The 24787-nt window shown below is 29.7% G+C and overlaps 1 protein-coding gene and 1 long non-coding RNA gene across 5 annotated transcripts; one reads left to right on the top strand and one right to left on the bottom strand.

Annotated features, from left to right (window-relative positions):
* The first annotated feature begins 97 nt into the window (after window positions 1-97).
* On the top strand, window positions 98-15034 carry LOC127905530 (uncharacterized). The gene is made up of 2 exons (XR_008059674.1): window positions 98-900; window positions 14835-15034. It is a non-coding gene; the product is annotated as an uncharacterized LOC127905530 (long non-coding RNA).
* On the bottom strand, window positions 2024-23143 carry LOC112328250 (LEAF RUST 10 DISEASE-RESISTANCE LOCUS RECEPTOR-LIKE PROTEIN KINASE-like 2.8). Of its 4 annotated transcripts, none has more exons than XM_052454402.1 (9): window positions 22290-23143; window positions 22055-22093; window positions 21494-21523; window positions 19785-19814; window positions 19593-19622; window positions 19382-19420; window positions 18732-18821; window positions 16937-17458; window positions 2024-2807 (listed from the first exon to the last, which is right to left on the bottom strand). In XM_052454402.1, exons 1-9 carry the CDS (start codon window positions 23104-23106, stop codon window positions 2185-2187), a joined length of 2220 nt encoding a protein of 739 aa, XP_052310362.1. In that variant the 5' UTR covers window positions 23107-23143; the 3' UTR covers window positions 2024-2184. The 4 variants fall into 4 exon arrangements, with proteins under 4 accessions (XP_052310362.1, XP_024461561.2, XP_002309733.4 ...); XM_024605793.2 differs by having other exon boundaries at window positions 2024-2484; window positions 16614-17458; XM_002309697.4 differs by lacking the exons at window positions 16937-17458; window positions 18732-18821; window positions 19382-19420; ... (3 more) ...; window positions 22055-22093; window positions 22290-23143 and adding exons at window positions 4592-4684; window positions 5278-5313; window positions 5510-5542; ... (2 more) ...; window positions 7681-7716; window positions 7921-8775 and having other exon boundaries at window positions 2024-3329.
* Window positions 23144-24787: the final 1644 nt, after the last annotated feature.

Consider the following 24787-nt stretch of genomic DNA (forward strand, 5'->3'; position numbering starts at 1 on the left):
GTAAAAAAAAATTCAATATTTTTTTATTTTTAAACAAATTAAATCTAACTTACCAAAGCTTTATTCTCATGGTAATGGCATTTTAAGACGAGTTTTTATTGTATCAAATCTATTTTAACACATCACCTAATTCTCTCTCAGACGAATCAAGCAAAAGGGTTGTTTCCATGACAGATTATTCAGGGCAATTTTCAAGGATTCGGTTTTTATGGAGTCGGTGATTGTTTTCTTTCATAAAAGGATTGATATTCTCCTATAAAAGGCCACTTCCAGACACCAAAAAAAGGGGGGAGAAGGAAGGGGAAAAAAGAAGAGAAAAATTGAAAAGAGTGGTTGGAGTATAGAGAGGTCGGAGTTGAAAAAAACAAGAAGAAAAGGCCAAGGTGAAAGCTGGCATTAACAACTATTGCTGGTCTCTTGTGGATTTTGTTGGTGAAACAAATATTTTTCCTTTTCTTCAAGAGTAGTACCATCATCTTTCCAAGTATGTTTCTTTTTTTTGTTCTTAACACCTAAGCTTGCTCCCATGAATTCATTCCACTTATGGGTGTTTTTGTTTGTATCAAAAGAAGAATAACGAGAGAATGGAATTGATTTCTTTTTGAAGAGATGTTTAGAAAAAGTTCCAATTTGATTGATCCTGATGAAACCAGCTTCACTAAAATCAAAATTCTCTGTGTAAAAAGCTTGCATTAAAATTATGAGGACTTTTCCTCAGTAAACCAACCAACACATGGATAATCTCGGGTTCATAAAATCTGGTTGATGGTCTAAGCTTGCATCCTGTTTGCTTCAAGTTGCAGTAGTTTCTTTGCTCTTCTTTCTTTCCTTCCACGCCTCTGCTTGCTGCATGAATTTGTGTTTATGGATTAGGGTCAGTAAAAGATGTTTGAGCTTTAGGTGGATCTGGGTTTTGTATGATAATGGGCTAATTTGTGTTTACCATGATATTTTTAACATTTTTTTGGTTCCATAGGGTTGACTGGACTTTCTGAAATTTCTTTTTCTACTATGGGTTGGAGGCTAGGAATTAGAGGGGAGAAGATAGAAGAAAATAGAGGATGAAGATGAGTTAAGGAAAAAAGAGAAAAATTAGGGGATTTTTTTTATATAATTTGGTGATAAAGTTGTAACATTTAACTTATAAGGTTTTTTTAGTTATTAAATCAATTATAATAACAATCCTCTAATTTTTTAAATTTTTTATTGACTAACTTTTTGGGTGTTAAAGTTAGTATTAAGATACTTGAAACCATAGTTATAATTACCATCCCTGGTGATGGAAATAGAAAACTTATAAAAAACAAATGTGGATTTGTAGTGCTACACGAATAGAATTATTAGGAAAAAACAAAAACTACTCATAAAAATAGACAAATCACATTGAAGTATTTATATAATATTGAGCTTATCAGAGCTTATATTTGAGCTAAAGCTGAAGTCCTTGGTGTCACTGGCAAGGTTGCAACGGCTATCACTAGCAAAATCACATTAGGCTTGAAACCATGAAAGCTGAAAACTCATAGGACAAAATATCATGGTCATAGAACATATTGGTTATATTTTCTAGCAAATTAAAAAAGATCCACACGTAGAATAAATCAAATTTATACGACATAAGTCAGCTCTAACCATGACATAGGAATATTATTAGATGTAGAATTATAATATGCAGAGCCATTTTTGCGAGTAGAAGTATCCTCAACAAAAAATAGAGGATTCAATATTGGATTTGCACAAGTTATGAAAATTAATATAAAAATGCCTATTCATCAGAGTCATTAAACCGACCAAAATTAGATAGAGAGTAATCCTTGTTGTTGAACTTATATTCGATTAAAGAACAACGAGGAATGGAGAAACAACCATCCTTTCTGAATATCAGCATCAACAACTTGAATTATAAAGTTGCTATAACTGATTGCCTCAATATAATATCTTACCTTCTTCAAGTACAAAGTTGGATGGTTGTTTTCACAAGCAAGTTCATATTTTTTTATGGCTATAGCTTTTGGGATCGGTGTTTAATTGAAAAATATATATTATATTGGGTGCTCTGTAAGCTAGTTAATTACAAATTTTAACTAACATCCATATGATTTCGATTATCATCAAAGTTCAGATAGTTAAGGCATACAAAATTAACATATTACATAAATAAACAAACATATAAGAGTATTTCTATCAACGACCAAATTGATATGAAGAATCGATGCTACAACCATTGGACGGATCTCTTAAACTTGTTGGATTAGCCATATTGATCCTATCATCATTTGATGTCTGTTGTGGAACGAGAAAAGGCTTAGGAGGCATTTGTAGAGATTCAATATCTGCTTGAAGCATCTGTACAACTCTGTGCATCGAGGGACGATCAATAGGCTTCAATTGTATGCACCATAATGCCACTATAGTCATCTTTTTTATTGTATTCTTTTCCTGCTCTGTTGCTTGATCTTCAAGTATATTCCTTCCTTCATTAACCTGGTCATAAATCCATGAAGGGAAGTACATCTGACTTGAATGATCTGTCAATGCATTTAGATTTTTCCTTCTCCCAACCATTTCCATCAATAACATCCCAAAACTATAAACATCAGCTTTGTAAGAAACGCCTCCGATACTTTTGTAAAATAACTCAGGAGCCATGTATCCCATCGTTCCTCTAGCCATGGTAAGGGACACAACGCTATTATTAGTCGGATACAATTTTGCAAGTCCAAAATCTGAGACTTTTGGAGTGAAATTTTCATCGAGAAGAATGTTGTGAGGCTTGATGTCAAAATGCAAAATCTGCATGTCACAACCTTCATGTAGATATTCAATGCCACGAGCCACCCCTAGAGAAATTTCATATATTTTCTGGTTACTCAACGGTATGCTTCCTTGCCTAGAAAAAATATATTTTTCAAGAGATCCATTAGGCATGAACTCATATATAAGAGCACGCTTCGAGCCCTCAACAGTAAAGCCTATGAGTTGCACCACATTGCAATGGTGAATTCTTCCAATGGTGGCAACTTCATTGATAAAGTCTTGCCCATTAGCTTTTTCTTTGCGCAAAATTTTTACAGCCGCGAAACGACCACTACGAAGCTTTCCTTTGTACACCGAGCCATAACCTCCTTCACCTAACTTGTCATTGAATCCGTGAGTTATCTTCTTAATCTCCGAGTAAGAGTACCTTATAAGCGTGAGATTATGATCATGACTTTGCAAGAATTCTTCTATGTTACCAAACATTGATAAATGCCTTCTTCGCCATTTGTAGACCAATAAGGTTATAAGACATGGAAGCCCACAAAGGAATAATAATGTGTGATATATCCCTGTATATAGACATTATAAGAACATTAATCAATATGGAAACATATTATTTGTTATTAGATTCCCACGTAATTTTTTTTCTAAATGAAATTATGATTCTTAATTCAAACATGTATCCACGAAAGCATCAATTTTTTTTAAATTTGAAATTCTTGTCACCAAATAAAATTAAACTAAGATTTCATTGATTTTAGGAGAAATTCAAAACATATATATATATATATATCTGTGTGTGTGTGTGTGTGTGAAGTTTTTCTTGCCTATATATGTTGTTTTCAAATTTTGTAATTTTATTCATTACTTTATAAAATATTTCTCTTTATTTGTTAGAGTAGTCATTAAAATGAGTCCTCAAAATTTAATTCATTTTTTTCAATTCCATCCTAATCCTCTAATTTTAAACTTAGAGCTCTAATAAACAATGAAATAATTGTATATTTCACACCTCTATTCTTGATATTTTTAATATTATTTTTTTATTCATATAGTCCCTTTATTCTAGATATATTTTAATATGATCCCTTTATTGTGATTTGATCAATACTTCCATTAAATGTCAACGCATGCCAAGAATATAGAATTTTACACCTATACTTTAAAAAATAATAATTAAATAATTATATAAAATCAACAATTGAGAAATATTAGAAAAAAATGAAAATTCAAATAAGTTTGAAAAAAAATTAGATTGAAAAATGAAATTGACAAACCATTAGAAAAAAAAACACCATGGTGTATTGTAAATATTATTTTGTCATAAAAGAGAAAAATAAAATATGTTAATAGTCATTCTTTTTTATTTACATTTTTTATCACTTTTTAAATCCTCCATTTCTTTTTTTACTAGATGATTTTCAATTTATTTTTTCTATTTTTAATTGCTATTTTGTTTAGATAAGCAAAAGATAATGGATGAAACCATTGAAGTACCAATACTTAGAGATAATATCACACTTAATGGTTTCGCATCTTAATACATCCACTGTCCATTTTTAGGTTTCAATGAAGGGTTGCAATTTATTTTTTTCATTTTAATCTAATATATATTTAATTTGTTTCTAATAGTTTTAGAAATTTAAAGTTTGATTTTTTTCCTAATGTTTCCCATTTGTCATTTGTTTATAATTTGTTTTATCTTTCTTTTATTTTTAGTAAAATTCGAGCTTGAATTTCTATATTTTTTACACTTCTCCATATTTAATGGAAAAATTGACATCGGTTGCAAGAAAAAACGTAATTATAATGAGTAAAAGAAAATACTTACCGATGAGCACAAGTAGTGTAATGAGCAAAACTATGAAAATGCTTAGTGCATCCGAAGAGATCGTCTTCGTGATATAAGGAAAAGAATTAGGTCCTGCCAAATAAATACATGAAAGGAATGAAAACAAATAGAAACTAAGAAACACAAACAATATTACATAAAGGCAATGCTCTTGACATAGTTGCCTTGGACACAACCCTCCTCTATAAGCCAACAAAAGTTTCAACAAAATCCTAATTTGAAGAGAGAAACTAAAATTGTAATAATTATAACCTATATATATATATATATGATGTATAAACTATATTTTAAATAGATAAGGACTAAAATATGATTATTAAATTCAAAACAACTTCTATCTTGATGCTTTCATATGCTAAACAATGCATGTATAATTATATGAAAATATAGTTTATACATCATATTTTAGCAATAGTAAGATTCTTAATTAAATTATTAAGGTATTTTGAATTGTAATAATTTTAAACTTTTGTATGGTTTTTGTAATAATTTTATGATATTCTAACTAAACTAATATATAATTACGTATAATTATCTAAATTAACACCAAATATTTAGATTAATAAGACATACATGACCCAAATGAAAGAAAACTTTCACATCCATTTTTTTAAGAGGAAGATTGTAACTTAGCTTAAATAAAACATACATGAACTGATCCTCACCGTTTCTATAAAAGTTGAATTTCAATCGTGGTTTCCCTACAATAACAGAAAAAGGAGCAATGTAAATATGTGAAATATATATAGTAGGATAAATATATTTCCTTTTCATATATCACAATTCACAGATAAATTTATCCAGCCACCTTTTAGTTTTTTTTTATTAGTAGAATATTAGTATATATTAGTACTCTTTTTAGAAAGTGTTATAATAAGATAAAATAAATTAACTCACTCGAGCTTTGATAATATTGTATCCATTCGCCATCTATATTCACCAAAAAAAAAAAAACAAAAGGTATTGTCAGTGTCTAAGATTTTGATATACAAAAAACTAGAGAAATGCATCAAATCCAGTCCGTATATTCTTTTTGCAAAATTGAGCCATAATAAATAAAGACTCCTCACCTGGTAAATACCTGTCTAGCGGCCATACGACTACATTTCAAGGAAAAGAAAACATTGCGTCAATGTTCAGAATCTTATAATTCATAAATTCGTAAAAGAAAACATTGCGTCTGTTTTGGTATTCAAATAACATGATAGCTAGAAATACACTTGGAGAGTTTAAAGCAAAATTAAGAAGAAATATTCTCAATCAGCCATGAGTAATTGGGTCAAATTGTAAGACTTTTTTAGTTCAAGGACTAACTTCATTAGGTTTAGTTATTAGTTTTCTAACTTTTCTAAAACAACCTTCATAATTCATCAGGTCTTTCTATTTTAAAGTCATAAACTACTTTTCTTTAAACCTTTGATTTTCTATTCTAATTTCTTATCTCTTTAATTTTGTATAAATTTTACTTAATCTATATATATATATATATATATATATATATATATATATATATATATATATATCTGTTTGATCATTAGATAATTACTGTTATCCTCCTAAATATTGAAGGAAGACAAAACTTAAATGGTAACAATGACAAAATAAAGTATCTTAGAAAAATTAATCTAAAACAGTTTATTTGGTGATAAAAGCCCTAAATAAATTTAAAATTCATTTCATAAGTATTTAGTTGATATAAGCCAACTATTTAAATAATCGAACAAATTTAGAGACCACAATAATTAATAAAATAAGTTTCAATTAAAAAATAATTTAATTCACCAAATAAAAAACAAAGCGATAGAAATAAATAATTAACATAAATACAAGGATAAATTAAAAATTTTATCAATTTTTTTAATTCATTAGCACATTAATTAACAATTACTAAAAGGTATGACTAAATCACTATAGCCACACCTACAAAACAATATTTATTATAATATTGTTTTGTCTTTTGAGTTTTTTATTTTATTTTTTAAATTTTATTATTTAATATTAGGTTATTTTGGAAATTATACTTCATAATTTTCTTTTAATGTTTTGGGGTTATATACTGGTTTTATGATTTTTTTTTTATTTTTCTTGATTTCAACTTTATAATTTTTTTTTATTTTTTCTATAGGGTTATCTCAATTTCATGATCTAGTCATAAGTTTTGTAGGTTGATTCAGGTTTACTATATTAGTTTTTTGTTATTTTTTAAATGAATATTTTTTTAATTGGATTTTTTAATTTTTTTTTAACTTAAATCGATGTTGTACCCTACTAATAAAAAAACAATTCCAGCCTTAGAACCATTAAAAAATCATCCTCTGAGCTCATACTCAGAACTTACCTAATATATTCTCTGAGCTCATACCAGCATAATGGGTATTTATTGAGATGGATAGAGTGGATATCCTTAGTTCTTACATGAGTTTACGAAATAGCAAAGTTTCTAAAGATTTCTCTCTTCAATCACTTTTTTAATGTCTTGAACCTTGTTTAGGTTTTATGTTCAAGAATTTAGATAAATAGAAAAGTTCTTACCAAGATAACTGAGTATACGATTAGTCAGAAAATCTGCAAGGAAAACAAATAAATGGTAAAGAGACTAAGTGACATCGATATTACTCTTTATTGGGGAATATAAAATAATTATGCATGGTGCATTTGATGTAAAAAGGTTGAGGAATTGTATATAATATTTTAAATTATCATTACAAGGTGAAAGTCAGTTTTATATAATATATAATTAATTTAAATTATGATAGGGAAAATATTTTTTTTTTAAATAATTAATAAGGCTGTAATAAAGAGGTATAAGATTTTAAAATTTGAGAGAGAGACAAATTTGTGTGAGAGAGAGGTTTCATTGCTCATTGGATAATATATGTTAATGTTCCGTGTAGTGGTAATAATAACAACAATTAATAATAATAATAATAATTAATTGTTATTATTATTTCAAACAAAACAATATAAAATATATATGATAATCTTTTTTCTATGAAAGTTGTTCATATCATGTTTATATTCACAAATTGATCTGAAAAAAATAACCATGAAGTGAAAGAGCTACTTACCTATTGCAATTCTGATCGGACCACCCCTTATTAAGTCTATATATATAAAAAAGAAAGAGTTAAATTAATAAAATTAATTAAAAACCTTTTAAGAGAATAACTATATGCAGCTCATATCAATGAAAGAACTAATATGAGCTTAAGACAAACGGTAACGCATAATTTTTCTCTTTGTGTGTGTGTGTGTGTGTGTGAGAGAGAGAGAGAGAGAGAGAGAGAGAAAGAGAGAGAGTAACGTACTGCAATACTTGTTTATGTTGGCTTCATCAAGTTTGCAGCGGTTCTCTTTCAGAAAATCACAACAGGCCCGAGACCATGAAAGATAAAACCCATATAGAATACTATCTTGGACATCTATATAGGAAATATTGGTCCCATTTTTCAGCTGATCAAAAGTGAGATGCAGGGGATATATCAAATTTACATGGCACGAGTCCGGTATCTCCCCGAAGGAAAAATAACCAATTAAGACATAGCTGGAATAACCCTCCATATTGAGGGAATTAAAAAGACTACTACCATTTTTGCATGAAGAAGTATCCACAATATAGTCTGAATAACCCTTCAGTATTGGATTTGGGCAACTTATAAAAATAAAAGTTGTAAAGTTGTAAAGATAAAAGTTATCGAGCCAGAAAATTTCATATGGAAGATAATCCATATGATATTGACTGGTGTCGGAGGAAGGATCTACGATTAAAGAATGACGAGGGATAGAGAAGCAATCATCCTTCTGAACATCAGCATCTACAACTCGAATCGTGAAGTTGCTGTAATCGATTGCCTGGACGTAATATTTTGCCCCCTTATTCTTCAAGTATAAAGCTGGGCGGTTGTTTTCACAACTAAGTTCATATTTTTTGTTGCCGCAGCTATTGGGATCGGTACTTAGTCGAAAAGGGAAGCTAATATTATGGATGTTGCCGCAAGAAGATGGAGCGCAGTAAACACTGTTCTTTCTAGCACTGCAACCCTGGTGGCCGGCTAGGATGACTAGAAGAAGAAGGGCTGGATATGCACCGAAAAGGTGCTTTAATATTCCACTCAACATCGAGAGAAAACTTGCAGGGAAAAAAAAATAATGGTTTTGTTTTGTTACTCTGTCTGCATATATATATATATATATATATATATATATATATATATATATATATATATATATTATGTGGTCTTCGAATGCGAAAGGGTGAAGTCTTCGAATTATTGCATGGTTACTGAAGCATTAGGAAATTACATGAAGGGTTCCCAAGCTTTTATGACTTTGCCGCAATTACAAAATCAAGGTAGCGGTCGTCTTGGCCCGTTCTGTCAATTAATATATGAAAAGACTTTGACCTATATAAAATTATAAATGAAACACAGTGAAGAGCGTAGTCGTTTAATATTAGCAAAGACAGGGGTCACTTTTATTGTTCATGTGAACATTCAACCATTTAATTTTGTTTGTTGTTTTATTTGAACTTTTTTTTCCTTTTAATTTCACGCCAAATTAAATTGAATTAGGTTTAAATTATCATAAAAATAAAAAAAATTAAAAAAAAAAGGATTGAAAAGTAAGACTAGAAAAAATACTTGTCTCACATCAAACTCATGACAATTTTTATTTTAATCTAAAGATTTATTTTGTTTATTTTTTAGTTATTATCTTTGAAAGAGGAGAGAAAATCGCTTGAAAAAGATGAAGAGAGAAAAATTCATTGAAGGAGCTACTTTTTAGAGATGACACTTGTTGTTCTTGGTATTTCATTTGACGATGAAAGTTTGATAGTGGTGATTGTTTTCTTTAAACATCTTGGAGAAAGGAGATTGAGCTCTATTTAGAGAATTTTAATTTCATTAATTTTTAGTTTTTTAGATGATTTTGAAGTTTATTTTGGTTATTATGTGATTTGGGGGAGTGTTTGTGGTGTTTTAAAGTGAAAAATACATCAATCTTTTTCATTATTTTAATCTTTTTAGTATCCAAGAAAAATTATACATGTACTAAAAAATAAAAGGAAATGGTAAATTCTAGTAGAAATTATATAACTATAATTATTTTTTTGTTCCAGCAAGTATCATAGTGATGATAAATATATATTTTTTGGGGTTTTTTTAGAAAAACAATTTTTCTTAGATTTTTCTCTCTTTATACTTGGCATATTTATCACTTTAAACTTGATTTATTTATAAAAAAAATTTTATCTTCATTGTTTTGTTTTTTTTTTCTTAACACTTTTTTTTGGAAAAAAGAATATTTTTTATTCTTTACGCTTGGAATATTTATCACTCTATACTTGACCTATTTATACAATTTATTTTGTTCTTATCTTTATTCTTTTGTAACTTTTCTTCTTTTTTCTTTACACACTTTTTTTGAAAAAATATTATACAAATAATAAAAAAAAATGATGTTTCACTGTAGTAATTGCAATGTTGTCTCATTTTTCTACTATGTTAAAAAATAACCTAAAGTCTCACACGTCTTTATTAACACTTATGATGTCTCAAATCACCTCATTTAAGCATGCATTTAATTTAAAAAACCGAGAATCATTTGTGTCAATAAATGCAAAATAAAATAAAATTGTTAATATGTTTATTCGACTTGCCTCGCTACGGATTGAATAATTTTTTTTCTATTGCAAGAAAATAAATATGTAGATTTTATTAACTTGTTGTTTCACATCAAGTACAAAATAAAACTATGAATCAAAAAGTTAATACTTACATATAATAAAATAAAATGAATATTGTCCAAGCATGAAATAGGAATAACCTTCCATGTCCAGGGAGTTGGGAGAAGAAATAATACCAATTTAGCAAGAAGAAGTATCCATGAAAGAAAAAAAAGGACTCGATGTTGGATTCGGGCAACTTACAAAAGTTAATGTAAAAAAAGGATAATAAAGGAAAACACGACATGGTTTATATAGATTGTCGTTGTTGTAGTTGTTATGTTTCCTGAAAAATATATATATATATATATATAATGAAAGCAGTAAATTTAAAATTTTTTGAGAATTCCAAGGATCTCGTTAGACAAATTGAAAATTGTTTTAGGATTTATGCAAAGATCACCTGAAGATCATATGTTCTTTTTTGGCTTTGAATATTTGCTTCAATTAGGTTGGATTGTCACAAATCACAATTTGTCCAAATATCTAGCATCTAATAATAATTCACACAAATCACCGACAATAAATCTCTTAAATTCTTTCAGAAGAGAGATATTTCTATATTTTAGAGTGCTAGCTCGTTTCTTTTGTGTTTAGGTGTTTTTATATTGTACTTTTCTCACCTTTTCATCACATCCCTCATAGAAAATAAGAGGCATAACATTCTATTTATAGGGAAACCTATAAACCCTATAAATAATAAAATATCAATTTTTCTCTTAAATAATATCACATATATTAGTTTAGGCTAATTTTAGAAATTTATTCAATCAAGTCCTTACTTGATCTTTCTAGGTCTAGAATTGTAATTCCATGTATAAATTACACTCTAGTCCTTAATTTTTAAAACTTATTTACAATCAAGTCATATTTGATTAATCATTCAATTTTAATTTCTAACCAATGGTTTTTATGTGTATGACCCATTAGGTTTCCTAATAAATTAACCCAGATATAAATCAAAATCTTAAATAAAATAAGATTAAATAAATTAATTTATTATTAATTCAATAATTGATTGATATATATATTTGAAGATCAGGTACAATATCTAGTAACATATATATCATGGCCCCTAAAATATTAGAAAAATTATAAGTGATTTGACTTAACCTTTCAGTGACTAATTTTTCATTGTAATTATTATCCATTTATTAATAAATTTAAATATTATAACATGGAGTGTGTCTACTATGTCAAATCATGTTTGTTCTCAACATCATAGTCATTGATTCTTCAAATAAGATTTGAAATTCTTTTCAAATCTCATTCCACCTTGTGCAAGGGTTTACAATCAATATTATTTGAGAACATATGAAATATTTTTTTTTAATTCACATAGAGTGATGAATCATCTCTTGATTACTCAAATAACTTCATATAGTTCATGTTATACACAATATCTACCTATCTGTTACCCTTGATTATGACAACATGTAGCAGGATCAAAATACAACACTTTCTATAGAAGATAACTTAGTGATCTCAAGTCTAAGGATCACTTACATAACCATCATTTGAGCTTTTCCATAGACACAGGTGATATCACTATATGAAATTCTCATGCGGGTTAGTTCAGTGTACATGTCATCTAATAAGTACCTACATATTAGTTCTAGGTATCTTTCTTACCTCAGTTTATGAGAAAAACTGCTTCTTTTCATAAAATAAATAACATTATATGTATCAGTCTCAACAACTCTAATTGATGTTCGGTCTTAATAGAGCATTGACTAGGAATACTTAAGACTAATGTTTTGAGACAATATGAATCTTATAATTATAACAACTTTGTAATTTTCTTTACAAAATATTTTTATCTTAAGAATTTTATCTTAATTCTAAATTCATTAATCAAATATTAGATTCATTAATCAAATATTTAATCAATATTAAAGATAAATAAACCTTTATTAATATTAAATATCTTTACATAAAAAAATCAATAATACTTTTAACCAACTAATTGATTATAAGGTTTATACACTAAGAATTAAAAACATGGACGCTAAAAGAGCGATGACGGATGGAGAAGCAATCATCCTTCTGAATAGCAGCTTCCACAAGTCGAACCGTGAAGTTACTGTATTCGATCGCCTGAATATAATATTTTACCGTCTTCAAGTACAAAGTTGGACGATTGTTTTCACAAACAAGTTCATAACTTCTGTGGCCACAGCTTTTGGGACCGGTGTTTAATCGAAAAGGGTAGCTGATATCATGGATGTTGCCACAGGAAGAAGGAGAGCAGTAATTGCTGTTCTTTCTAGCACTGCAGCTAAGCACTGCAGCTATGGTGGATGGCTATGATCTGTAGAAAAAGAAGGGCTGCATATGCACCAAAGAGGTGCCTTAATGTTCCACTGAACATGAGGACACCAATCGTTTTGTTACACTTTGGACATGAGTTTTATAGCATATGTTTTAGTAAATTATAATTTATAATTGTTTTTTCAATTATAACCGCAAAAATTACTATATTACCGAACAAGCACTAAATGATTGCATTTTGAGTTTGTTTATTAGACAAAAATCCTAAATGGGAGAAAATAAAATTGAACGCAGCCCATTGCATCGGGTGTTTCATATATATCCATTTCTTCGAGCAAAAGTCGTTGCTTTTATGGCCTTTGCCACATGCAATATGGTATAAAATAAGCCACTTTGTAGATTAAATATCTATCGTCTCTCAACATTGAAATGAGTAATCTGGAGGTAGCTAGATCTTCGTCCCCAAAATTGTAAATGGAAATACCAGCCGGCCAACTTGTGGGTGGTCCTTAAACGACGTGCATATATAGTTTTTTTTTTTTTTTTTCTGACAGACTTGGCATTCAAAATTCCAATGCATCCAACTCTCCTGTGGTCACCCGTGATGCGTCTCAAAGTCTCTCTTCCTTTAATATATATATATATATATATGGAAGGTCAGATTCGAATAGTATCATAAAAGTAATGTATAATTTACTTTATTAAACATAATTTTAAATTAAATTATTGGATCAAACTAAAATAAATTTTAAAAATATTTTTTTATATTAAGGTCAACTTTTAGATGAATCAATATTCGATGAGAGTTTGCAATATAGGTTAGAATAAGCTGAATAAATTTTATTCTTTATTTTCTTTTGACTTATAAACTTTTTATTTGACAAAAAAAAATTTATACGAAGATATGACAACTTGTTTTGAAAATTTTGTAATTTTACAAGAATCTTTAATGAGTTGTGGTATAATTTGTAAAGTTTTATTAATGTTCCAAAATCATTTTTTTACAATAATTTTTTATTTATCCTAGTTACATAAGGAAAAAAAAACTTACGATTTATAAGTTTCATTTTTATTTTTATTAACAACCGTCTAAGTTTTATTTGCGCTTAGTTAATATTTTATTTTTAGTTAGAATCTAAGACTTGTTTGAATTAGAATTTGAGCTTATTAGTAAAGATTTTGAGTCAATTTTTCTAAGTGGATCAATTTAGCCTATAATAATAAATTCTTTAGAGTTAATTTCTCAAAACTATTTAAATATATAAGACTTAATTTTGATAACCATTAATAAATAATATTTTTAACTTTTTCAGTTTTAATGTGTAAGAAAAATTCCTATATTTTTTTATTTTTAAACAAACTAAATCTAAGTTATCTAAGCTTTATTCCCACAGTAATGGCGTTTTAAGAGGAGTTTTTATTGTATCAAATCTATTTTAACACATCACCTAATTCTCTCTCAGACGAATCAAGCAAAAGGGTTGTTTCCATGACAGATTATTCAGGGCAATTTTCAAGGATTCGGTTTTTATGGAGTCGGTGATTGTTTTCTTTCATAAAAGGATTGATATTCTCCTATAAAAGGCCACTTCCAGACACCAAAAAAAGGGGGGAGAAGGAAGGGGGAAAAAGAAGAGAAAAATTGAAAAGAGTGGTTAGGAGTATAGAGGGATCGGAGTTGAAAAAAACAAGAAGAAAAAGCCAAGCTGAAAGCTGACATTAACAACTATTGCTGGTCTCTTGTGGATTTTATTGGCGAAACAAATATTTTTCCTTTTCTTCAAGAGTAGTACCATATCATCTTTCCAGGTATGTTCCTTTTTTTTTGTTCTTAACACCGAAGCTTGCTCCCATGAATTCATTCCACTTATGGGTGTTTTTGTTTGTATAAAAAGAAGAATAACGAGAGAATGAAATTGATTTCTTTTTGAAGAGATGTTTAGAAAAAGTTCCAATTTGATTGATCCTGATGAAACCAGCTTCACTAAAATCAAAATTCTCTGTGTAAAAAGCTTGCATTAAAATTATGAGGACTTTTCCTCAGTAAACCAACCAACACATGGATAATCTCGGGTTCATAAAATCTGGTTGATGATCTAAGCTTTCATCCTGTTTGCTTCAAGTTGCAGTAGTTTCTTTGCTCTTCTTTCTTTCCTTCCACGCCTCTGCTTGCTGCATGAATTTGTGTTTATGGATTAGGGTCAGTAAAAGATGTTTGAGCTTTAGGTGGATCTGGGTTTTGTATGATAATGGGCTAATGTGGGACTTCTTTTGGACCGTTCAGCTTGGACCTTGGGCCGTGTGTGATGGGCTATGGGCCAGGGAACTGGTCTGTGGGTTAGTGTTTTCGGGTTTCAATGTACACTAGGCTGGGCTTAGGCTTTCCTTGGTAAATGTTGATGAGTTTCTGGCAATGGTTTTGATTATTTGGGCCGGTTGGTTTTGGGCTGCATTCATGGGTTTGATGGGTTAGGGTCTAGCGTACTCACGTTCATATATAAGAAGAAATCATCAAATTACTGTAGTCTTGTGCTAGTGCTGCCTTTGCTTATACCGGATCATATAAACTCAATCCTCCAATTTTTACAAAACTCTAGCCTCGAAAGGCTCCAAGGTCTCACTCATCATCACCCTTTTTTTTGTCAAATCTATGGAAGACCAAGCAAGTTGGCATATCATTCAAGTCAAATGTACTTCTCTTTTTCGGTTATTTTTTTTTTGTTTCTTGAATTAATCGGTTATTCGGTTTTTTTACTCACCTCTAGTCGTAGCGGCTCTCACTAACAAAATCACATCACTCTTGAAACCATGAAAGCTAAAAACCCATAGGACAAAATATCATGGACATAGAACATATTGGTTATATTTTCTAGCAAATTAAAAAAAGATCCATGTGCATAATAAATCAAATTTATATGGCATAAGTCAGCTCTAACCATGACAAAGGAATATTAGATGTAGAATTATAATACACAGAGCTATTTTTGCAAGTAGAAGTATCCACAATAAAATTGGAGGATTCAATATTGAATTTACACAAGTTATGAAAATTAATACAAAAATGTCTATTCGCTAGAGTTATTGAACCGGCCAAAATGAAATGGAGAGTAATCCTTGTTGTTGAACTTGTATTCGATTAAAGAACGCTGAGAAATGGAGAAGCAACCATCCTTCTAAGTATGAGCATCAACAACTTCAAACATGAAGTTACTATAATCAATTACCTCAACATAATATCTTACCTTCTTCAAGTATAAAGTTGGAGGGTTGTCTTCACAAGCAAGTTCATATTTTTTTATAGCTACAACTTCTGGGATCGATCGGTGTTTAATCGAAAAGAGTATCAAATATTATAGATACAGTGGTTGTTGTTCTTTCTAGCACTGCAACTATGATGGGTAGATAGGATGCCTAGAAAAAGAAGGGTTGCATACGCGCCAAATAACTTACATACCTTTCCAAATTTTTAATAAAAATAAAATAAAAGGAAAGGAAACAATGTCATAATAGAACAAACATTAAGCAATTTTAGAAATTCATATTTTAATGTGAGAACGATGCATGACTAGTGTATATTGAGGGCTTTGTAAATTGCAAGTTTTTAACAAACATCTATATGATTTCGACTATCATCAAAGTTTAGATAGTTCAGGCACGCAAAATTAACATATTACTTAAATAAACAAACATACAAGAGTATTTGTATCAACGACCAAACTGATATGAAGAATCGATGCTACAAACATTTGACGGATCTCTTAAACTTGTTGGATTAACCACATTGATCCTATCATCATTTGATGTCTGTTGTGGAACGAGAAAAGGCTTAGGAGGTATTTGTAGAGATTCAATATCTGCTTCAAGCATCTGTACAACTCTGTGCATCGAGGGACGATCAATAGGCTTCAATTGTATGCACCATAATGCCACTATAGTCATCTTTTTTATTGTATTCTTTTCCTGCTCTGTCGCTTGATCTTCAAGTATATCCCTTCCTTCATTAACCTGATCATAAATCCATGAAGGGAAGTACATCTGGCTTGAATGATCTGCCAATGCATTCAGATTTTTCCTTCTCCCAACCATTTCCATCAACAACATCCCAAAACTATAGACATCGGCTTTGTAAGAGACGCCTCCGATACTTTTGTAAAATAACTCAGGAGCCATGTATCCCATCGTTCCTCTAGCCATAGTGAGGGATACAACACTATTATTAGTTGGATATAATTTTGCAAGTCCAAAATCTGAGACTTTTGGAGTGAAATTTTCATCGAGAAGAATGTTGTGAGGCTTGATGTCAAAATGTAAAATTTGCATGTCACAACCTTCATGTAGATATTCAATGCCACGAGCCACCCCAAGAGAAATTTCATATATTTTTTGGTTGCTCAGCGGTATGCAACCTTGCCTAGAAAAAATATACTTTTCAAGAGATCCATTAGGCATGAACTCATATATAAGGGCACGCTTTGAGCCCTCAACAGTAAAGCCTATGAGCTGCACCACATTGCAATGGTGAATTCTTCCAATGGTGGCAACTTCATTGATAAATTCTTGCCCATTAGCTTTTTCTTTGCGCAAAATTTTTACAGCCGCAAAACGACCACTACGAAGCTTTCCTTTGTACACCGAGCCATAACCTCCTTCACCTAACTTGTCATTGAATCCATGAGTTATCTTCTTAATCTCCGAGTAAGAGTACCTTATAAGCGTGAGATTATGATCATGACTTTGCAAGAATTCTTCTATGTTACCAAACATTGATAAATGCCTTCTTCGCCATGTATAGACCAATAAGGTTATGAGACATGGAAACCCACAAATGAATAATAATATATGATATATCCCTGCATATAGACATTATAAGAACATTAATCAATTATGGAAACATATTATTTGTTATTATGGAAAAATATATATATCAAGTTTTTCTTGACTATATATGTTGTTTTCAAATTTTGTAATGTTATTCATTACCTTATAAAATATCTCTCTTTGTTTGTTAGAACAGTCATTAAAATAGTCCTCAAACTTTAATTCATTTTTTTAATTCCATCCTAATCCTCTAATTTTAAACTCATAGCTCTAATAAACAATGAAATAATTGTATATTTCACACCTCTATTTTTGATATTTTGAATATTATATTTTTATTTGTCCAGTCCCTTTATTCTAGATATTTTATAATATGATCCCTCTATTGTGATTTGATCAATACTTCCACTAAATGTCAACGCATGCCAAGAATATATAATTTCACACCTATAATTTTTTTAAAAAAAGAATAATTAAAAAATTGTATAAAATCAACAATTGAGAAATATTAGGAAAAAATAAAAATTCAAATTTTGAAAATTAAAATAAATTTGAATACAAAAATTAGATTGAAAAATGAAATTGACAAACCATTAGAAAATAAACATCATGGAGTATTATAAATATTATTTTGTCATAATAGAGAAAAAGAGAAAAATAAAATATGTTAAGTCATTCTTATTTATTTACATTTTTTATTTTTTAATATTTAATAACTTTTTAAATACTCCATTTCTTTTTTTTTACTAGATGCTTTTCAATTTATTTTTTATATTTTTAATTGATAATTTTTTAGATAAGCAAAAGATAATGGATAAAACCATTGAAGTATCAATACTTAGAGATAATATCGCACTTAATGGTTTCACATCTTAATATACATTCATTGTCCATTTTAAAATTTCAATGAAGGGTTACAATTTATTTTTTCCATTTTAATCTAATATTTAATTTGTTTCTAATAATTTTAGAGATTTTAAGTTTGATTTTTTTTCTTAATGTTTCCCATTTGTGATTTTTTATAATTCGTTTTTATCTTTCTTTTATTTTTTTTGTAAAATTCAAGTTTGAATTTCTATATTTTTGACACTTCTCCATATTTAATGGAAAAATTGACATCAGTTGCAAGAAAATAAGTAATTAGAATTGAATTTAGGAATTTAAATTTGAAAGACTTATTTTTAACAATTTAAATGATGAAAATAAGCAAAAGGTAATGCTATTGTCTTCTAGAGATAATATCGCCCTTAATGGTTTTGCATCTTAATACATATATTTAATTAATGAGCAAAAGAAAATACTTACCGATGAGCACAAGTAGTGTAATGAGCAAAACTATGAGAATGCTTAGTGCATCCGAATTAGAGATGGTCTTGGTCTTCGTGGTATAATTTCCTGCCAAATAAATATATGAAGGGAATGAAAACAAATAGAAACTAAGAAACACAAACAATATTACATAAAGGCAATGCTCTTGACTGTCGCTTAATTTGGATAGTTGCCTTGGACACTCCCCTCCTCCATAAGCCAAGAATAGATAAGGACTAAAATAAGATTATATGGATAAACTTGCTAACTTTTGCTAATAATCTCTGTTAAATTGAAAACAACTTCTATTTCAATACTCTCATGCGCTAAACAATGCATGTATAATCATATGAAAATGCAGTTTATACATCATATTTATGCCTTGAACTTTTTAATTAAAACCATCCCTTCAAGAAAAGAAAAAAAGGAATTTCGGATTGTAATAATTTTAAACTTTTGTATGGTTTTTGTAATAATTTTATGATACTTCTAATTAAACTAATATATAATTAATTTTAATTATCTAAATTAACACCAAATATTTAGATTAACTCTTTGAACCAAATGAAAGAAAACTTTCACATCCACTTTTGTAAGAGGAAGATTGTAATTTAGCCTAAATAAGACATGCATGAACTAATTCTCACCGTTTTTATGATAGTTGAATTCCAAATATGACGATTGCCCTACAATAATAAAAAAAGAGCAAAGTAAATATGTGAAATATTGTAGGATATATATATAGAACAAGTGAAAAGGCTAGCATGAACATAAAGGCCAGTATTTAAATCCTGTAGGGTATATATATGTTTTGTTTTCTTAGAAAGTGTTATAATAAGATAAAATAAAGTAACTCACTCGATCTTTCATATGCTATCCAATAGTCAGCTATATTCACCAAAAAGAAAAACAAGAAAAGAAAAGGTAATGTCAGTGTCTAAGATTTTGGCATACAAAAAACTAAAGAAAATGCCTCTGAGATAAATGTATCAAATCCAATCCATATATTCTTTTTGCAAAATTGAGCCATAATAATTAAAGACTCCTCACCTCGTGAAAACTTGTTTAGCGGCCATACAACTACATTTCAAGGAAAAGAAAATATTGCGTCAATGTTCGGAATCTTATAATTCATAAATTTAACTGAAGGAAAGAGCATGTAAGTGTGTTTTGGTATTCAAATAACCTGATAGCTAGAAATAGACTTGGAGAGTTTAAAGCAAAATTAAGAAGAAATGTACTAAAAAATTATCGAATTGAATTCATTATTGACTAGGGCTGAGCATTTCCGGTTCGGTCCGGTTTTGAACCAAAATAAACAACCAAACCGATTTTATTTTTTTTTAATTTTTTGAACCGAACCGAACCGAAAACCGGTTCAAACCGATTAATTTCGGTTCGGTTCGGTTCGGTTTTTTTCTCTTCCAAACCAGTTCAAACCGAAATTATTCCAACTTGTTCACAGTCCCAAAAAAATCCCTAATCCCTGCGTCGAAGAAGGCAACTAAAAATCTTCCTTGTTTGGGCATTTTAATGCTCTGTGCCCCGACCGCCCACAATTAAACACAAGAGCTTCCAAATCCAAAGCTTCTGCTACGCATAATAAAGAAAAGATGTCATGTTTGTTTGCTGAAAATTGTATGAACAAATTATCCAAACCAGCAGCCACACAAGCCAGCAAAAGATAACAAGGAAAAAAAAGGGGGGGAATGAAAGGAAAAAAAATCCACAACTTGGCACTTACCCATATCATGCATGCACCCCATAAAGCCTGTAACTTTAGGTTTACAAAGAGTAAAGGGAGGGGAGAAAAATCAAAGCAAAGGAGAGTAAAGGAAAGGGAGAGGGATATGCAGAGAAGGGGGAGGGATATTATGCAGAGAAGGGGGGGCTAAAAGGGATATGCAGAGAAATGAGAGGGAGGGATATGCAGAGAAAGGGAAGGGGGAGGATAAATGGAGGGAGGGATATGCAGAGAAGGGGGGGCTAAAGAGAGGGAGGGATATGCACAGAAGGGGGATATGCAGAGAAGGGGAAGGGAGGGCCAAAGGGAGGGAAGGGGCGGCTGATGGCTAAAGTGATTTTAGGGTTAGAAAATGTTGTATTTATACTTACTTTTTTTTTAAGTGTTGGCTGGTTGAACCGGTTCGGTTCGGTTCGGTTCAATCGGTTTCAGACTTTAGAAACCGAAACCGAACCGAACCGGAATTTTTTTGTGATTTTTTAATCGGTTAATTCGGTTTTTTTTTCGGTTCGGTTTTTTCGGTTAATTTTTTCTCGGTTTTCTCGGTTTATTCGGTTTTCCGGTTTTTTTGCAAACCCCTATTATTGACTGAGTGGATTATCATTTTGAGAGCTAACTTGATCAATTACCCCTTGTGTTTCTAATCTTGCCTTGTGTTTTTGTTATGATGTGATTTTTTATATTACTATTGACGTTCAAAATAAATATTTTCAAATACAGCCATGAGTAATTGGGTTAAATTGTAAGGCTTTTATAGTTCAAGGACTAAGTTAGAGATGGGTTAAATTCGATGTGTTCTTAAATGAATATTTTCAATCGGTCATATTTTCAATTGGGTTAAATTCATAGTAATGGGTATCTATTGAGATGGGTAGAGTGGATATCCATACTCGACCTTTCACCATCTTACATGCAATTTCTCAAGATCTCAGGTAGAAAAGTTAGAGAGTTTACGTAATAGCAAAGTTTTTAAAGATCTCTCTCTCCCCGATCCACTATTTTAATAAGTTCTTACCAAGAAAATTGAGACAAATAGTCAAATAACCTGCAAGGAAAACAAACAAATGATAAAGAGACTAAGTGAAATCGATATTACTCTTTATTAGGGAATATAGAATAATTATGCATGGTGCATTTGATGTAAAAAGGTATATAATATTTTAAATTATCATTATTAGGTGTGAAAGTCAGTTTTAGATAATATATGGGGTGTAAAATTTAAATTATGATAGAGAAAATATATTTTTTAAAAAAATAATTAATAAGGCTGTAAGAAAGAGATATAAGATTTTAAAATTTGAGAGAGAGAGAGGGAAAGATAAATTCATATACAATTGTGGAGTTTAAAAATCAAGCCCTTTGGATAATATATGTTAATGTTCCATGTAATGTAATAGTAATAATAACAACAATTAATAATAATAATAATTAATATTAATTATTATTATTATTTCAAATAAAATAAATAAATTATAAAATATGACAATTTTTTTTCTATGAAAATTGTTCGTATGATCATGTTTATATTCACAAATTGATCTGAAAAAAATAACTGTGATGTGAAAGAGTTACTTACCTGTTGCAAATTGGATCGGAGAAGCGCTTAATCCTACATCTATATATATAAAAAAGAAAGAGTTAAATTAATAAAATCCTTTTAAGAGGATAATTATATGCAGCTGATATGAATGAAAGAGCTAATAAGAGCTTAAGACAAACGGCAACGCATTATTTTTCTCTTTTTATCAGCAAACTGTGAGCTGTTAAGATATTTATGTGTGTGTGTGAGAGAGAGAGAGAGAGTAACGTACCGCAATACATGCTTAGGTCGGCTTTATCAAGTTTGCAGCGGTTCTCTTTCAGAAAATCACAACAGGCCCAAGACCATGAAAGATCAAACCCATATAGAATACTATCGTGGACATCTATATAGGAAATAATAGTGGTCTCATTTGTCGGCTGATCAAAAGTGAAAGACGCGGGATACATCAAATTTACATGGCACAAGTCTTGTATGTCCCTCCAGTAATCATCATAGGAATGGGCATAGGCAATAAAGACATAGGAATAATTCTGGGAACTCGGAGAAGAAATATTAGATGTAGAATTAAAAAGAGTACTACCATTTTTGCATGAAGAAGCATCCACAATATTGTATGAAGGACTGATCAGTATTGGATTTGGGCAACTCATAAAAACAAAAGTTGATGTATAATATGAAAGATAATAATCCCAGTTGTAGGATAAATAATCGTTGGTTAAAGAATGACGAGGGATAGAGAAGCAATCATCCTTCTGAACATCAGCATCCACAAGTCGAATCGTGAAGTTGCTGTAATCGATTGCCTGGACGTAATATTTTACCGTCTCATTCAAGTATAAAGCTTTCAAGTATAAAGCTGGGCGGTTGTTTTCACAAGTAAGTTCATATTTTTGGTTGCCGCAGCTATTGAGATCGGTACTTAGTCGAAAAGGGTAGCTAATATTATGGATGTTGCCACAGGAAGAAGGAGCACAGTAAACAGTACTGTTCTTTCTAGCACTGCAACTCTGGTGGCCGGCTAGGACGACTAGAAGAAGAAGGGCTGGATATGCACCGAAAAGGTGCTTTGATATTCCACTCAACATCGAGAGAAAACTTGCAATAATGGTTTTGTTTTGTTACTCTGCCTGCATATATATATATATATATGGTGGTCTTGAGAACAATACTCTTTTATATAAGCTGGGTCCATCCTCATTCAATACGAAAGTGATCGATCATGGGTCAAGTCTACGAATTAATTATGGCATGGTTCCTGCTGAAGCATTAGGAAATTACATGAGGAGTTCGCACCAAAGAAAAGGGGAAGCCAACTTTGAATTTTATAAAAATGAACAGTACATAATGGTAACATGAAGGTTCCTACCGAAGAAAGTGAAGGCAATTACAAAATCAAGGTAGTGGTCGTCTTGGCCCGTTCAGTCAATTAATATATGAACAGACTTTGACCTATATAAACTTATAAATTAAACACAGTGAAGAGCATAGTACGTACTTTAATATTAGCAAAGACATGAATCAGTTTTACTGTTCATATGAAAATTCAACCATTTAATTTTGTTTGTTGTTTTATTTGAACTCTTTTTTCCTTTTAATTTCACGCCAAATTAAATTAAATTAGATTTAAATTATCATAAAAATAAAAACAAATTAAAAGAAAGAGTACTGCAAAGTATAGTAAAACTAGAAAAATAATTACTTGCCTCACACCAAATTCATGATAATTTTTATTTTAATTTAAAAATTTATTTTGTTTATTTTTTAGTTATTAAAGAGAATTTCGTTGTTGGAGCCACTTTTTAGAAATGACACTTGTCGTTATTGATATTTCATTTAGCGATAAAAGTTTGATAGTGGTGGTTGTTTTCTTTAAACATCTTTGAGAAAGGAGATCAGGCTTCGTTTAGAGAATTTTAATTTCATTAATTTTCAGTTATTTAGATGATTTTGAAATTTTTTTGGTTTAATATATGATTTGGAGAGGTGTTAATTTGTGGAGTTTTTAATTGAAAAATAAATTCATCTTTTTTATTATTTTAATCCTTTTATTATCCAAGAAAAATTATACATGTACTATAATTTTTGTTCTTTTTTTTTTTTTGTTTTCAGTAGGTATTGTAGTGATGACAAATATATATTTTTTTGGGTTTTTTAGACATTTTTCTTAGATTTTTTCCCTCTTTATACTTGGTATATTTATCACTTTAAACTTGGGCTATTTAATTTATAACCATTGTTTTTTGTTTTTATCTTCATTATTTTGTAATTTTTTTTAGTTTTTTCTTTACACTTTTATTTTTAAAAAACTATTATACAAATAATAAAAAGAAATGATGTTTTACTGTAGTAATTGCAATGTTGTCCCATTTTTATACTATGTTACAAAATAAGATTTAAAACTCTTTTCAAATTTCATTCTACTTTTCGCAAGAATTTACAATCAATATTATTTGTAAACATATGAAACATTATCTCTAAGTCACCTATGGTGATGAATACTCTTTTGATTACTCAAACATCTTCATATAATTCATGTTATACCTAATATCTACCCATCTGTTACTCTCATACTTTAGTTTATGAGAACAACTGCTTCATTTCATAAAAAAAATAACATAATATGTATTAGTCTCAACAACTCTAATTAATATCTGATCTTAATATAACATTGATTATGAACATTTAGAAACAATGATTTGATGTAATATGAATCTCATAATTATAACAACTTTGTAATTTCCTTTGCAAAACATTTTTATTCCAGAA

This window comes from Populus trichocarpa, chromosome 7, assembly GCF_000002775.5.
Source record: "Populus trichocarpa isolate Nisqually-1 chromosome 7, P.trichocarpa_v4.1, whole genome shotgun sequence".
Lineage (NCBI taxonomy): Eukaryota > Viridiplantae > Streptophyta > Magnoliopsida > Malpighiales > Salicaceae > Populus > Populus trichocarpa.

Coding starts and splice junctions, on each gene's coding strand:
- LOC112328250 (XM_052454402.1), bottom strand. CDS start 23,106: ATGTTGAGTGGAATATCAAAGCACCTTTTCGGTGCATATCCAGCCCTT. Junction 22,094..22,289: donor CGACCTAAGCATGTATTGCG/GTACGTTACTCT, acceptor TTATATATATAG/ATGTAGGATTAAGCGCTTCT. Junction 18,822..19,381: donor ATTCAACTATCATAAAAACG/GTGAGAATTAGT, acceptor TTTATTTGGCAG/GAAATTATACCACGAAGACC.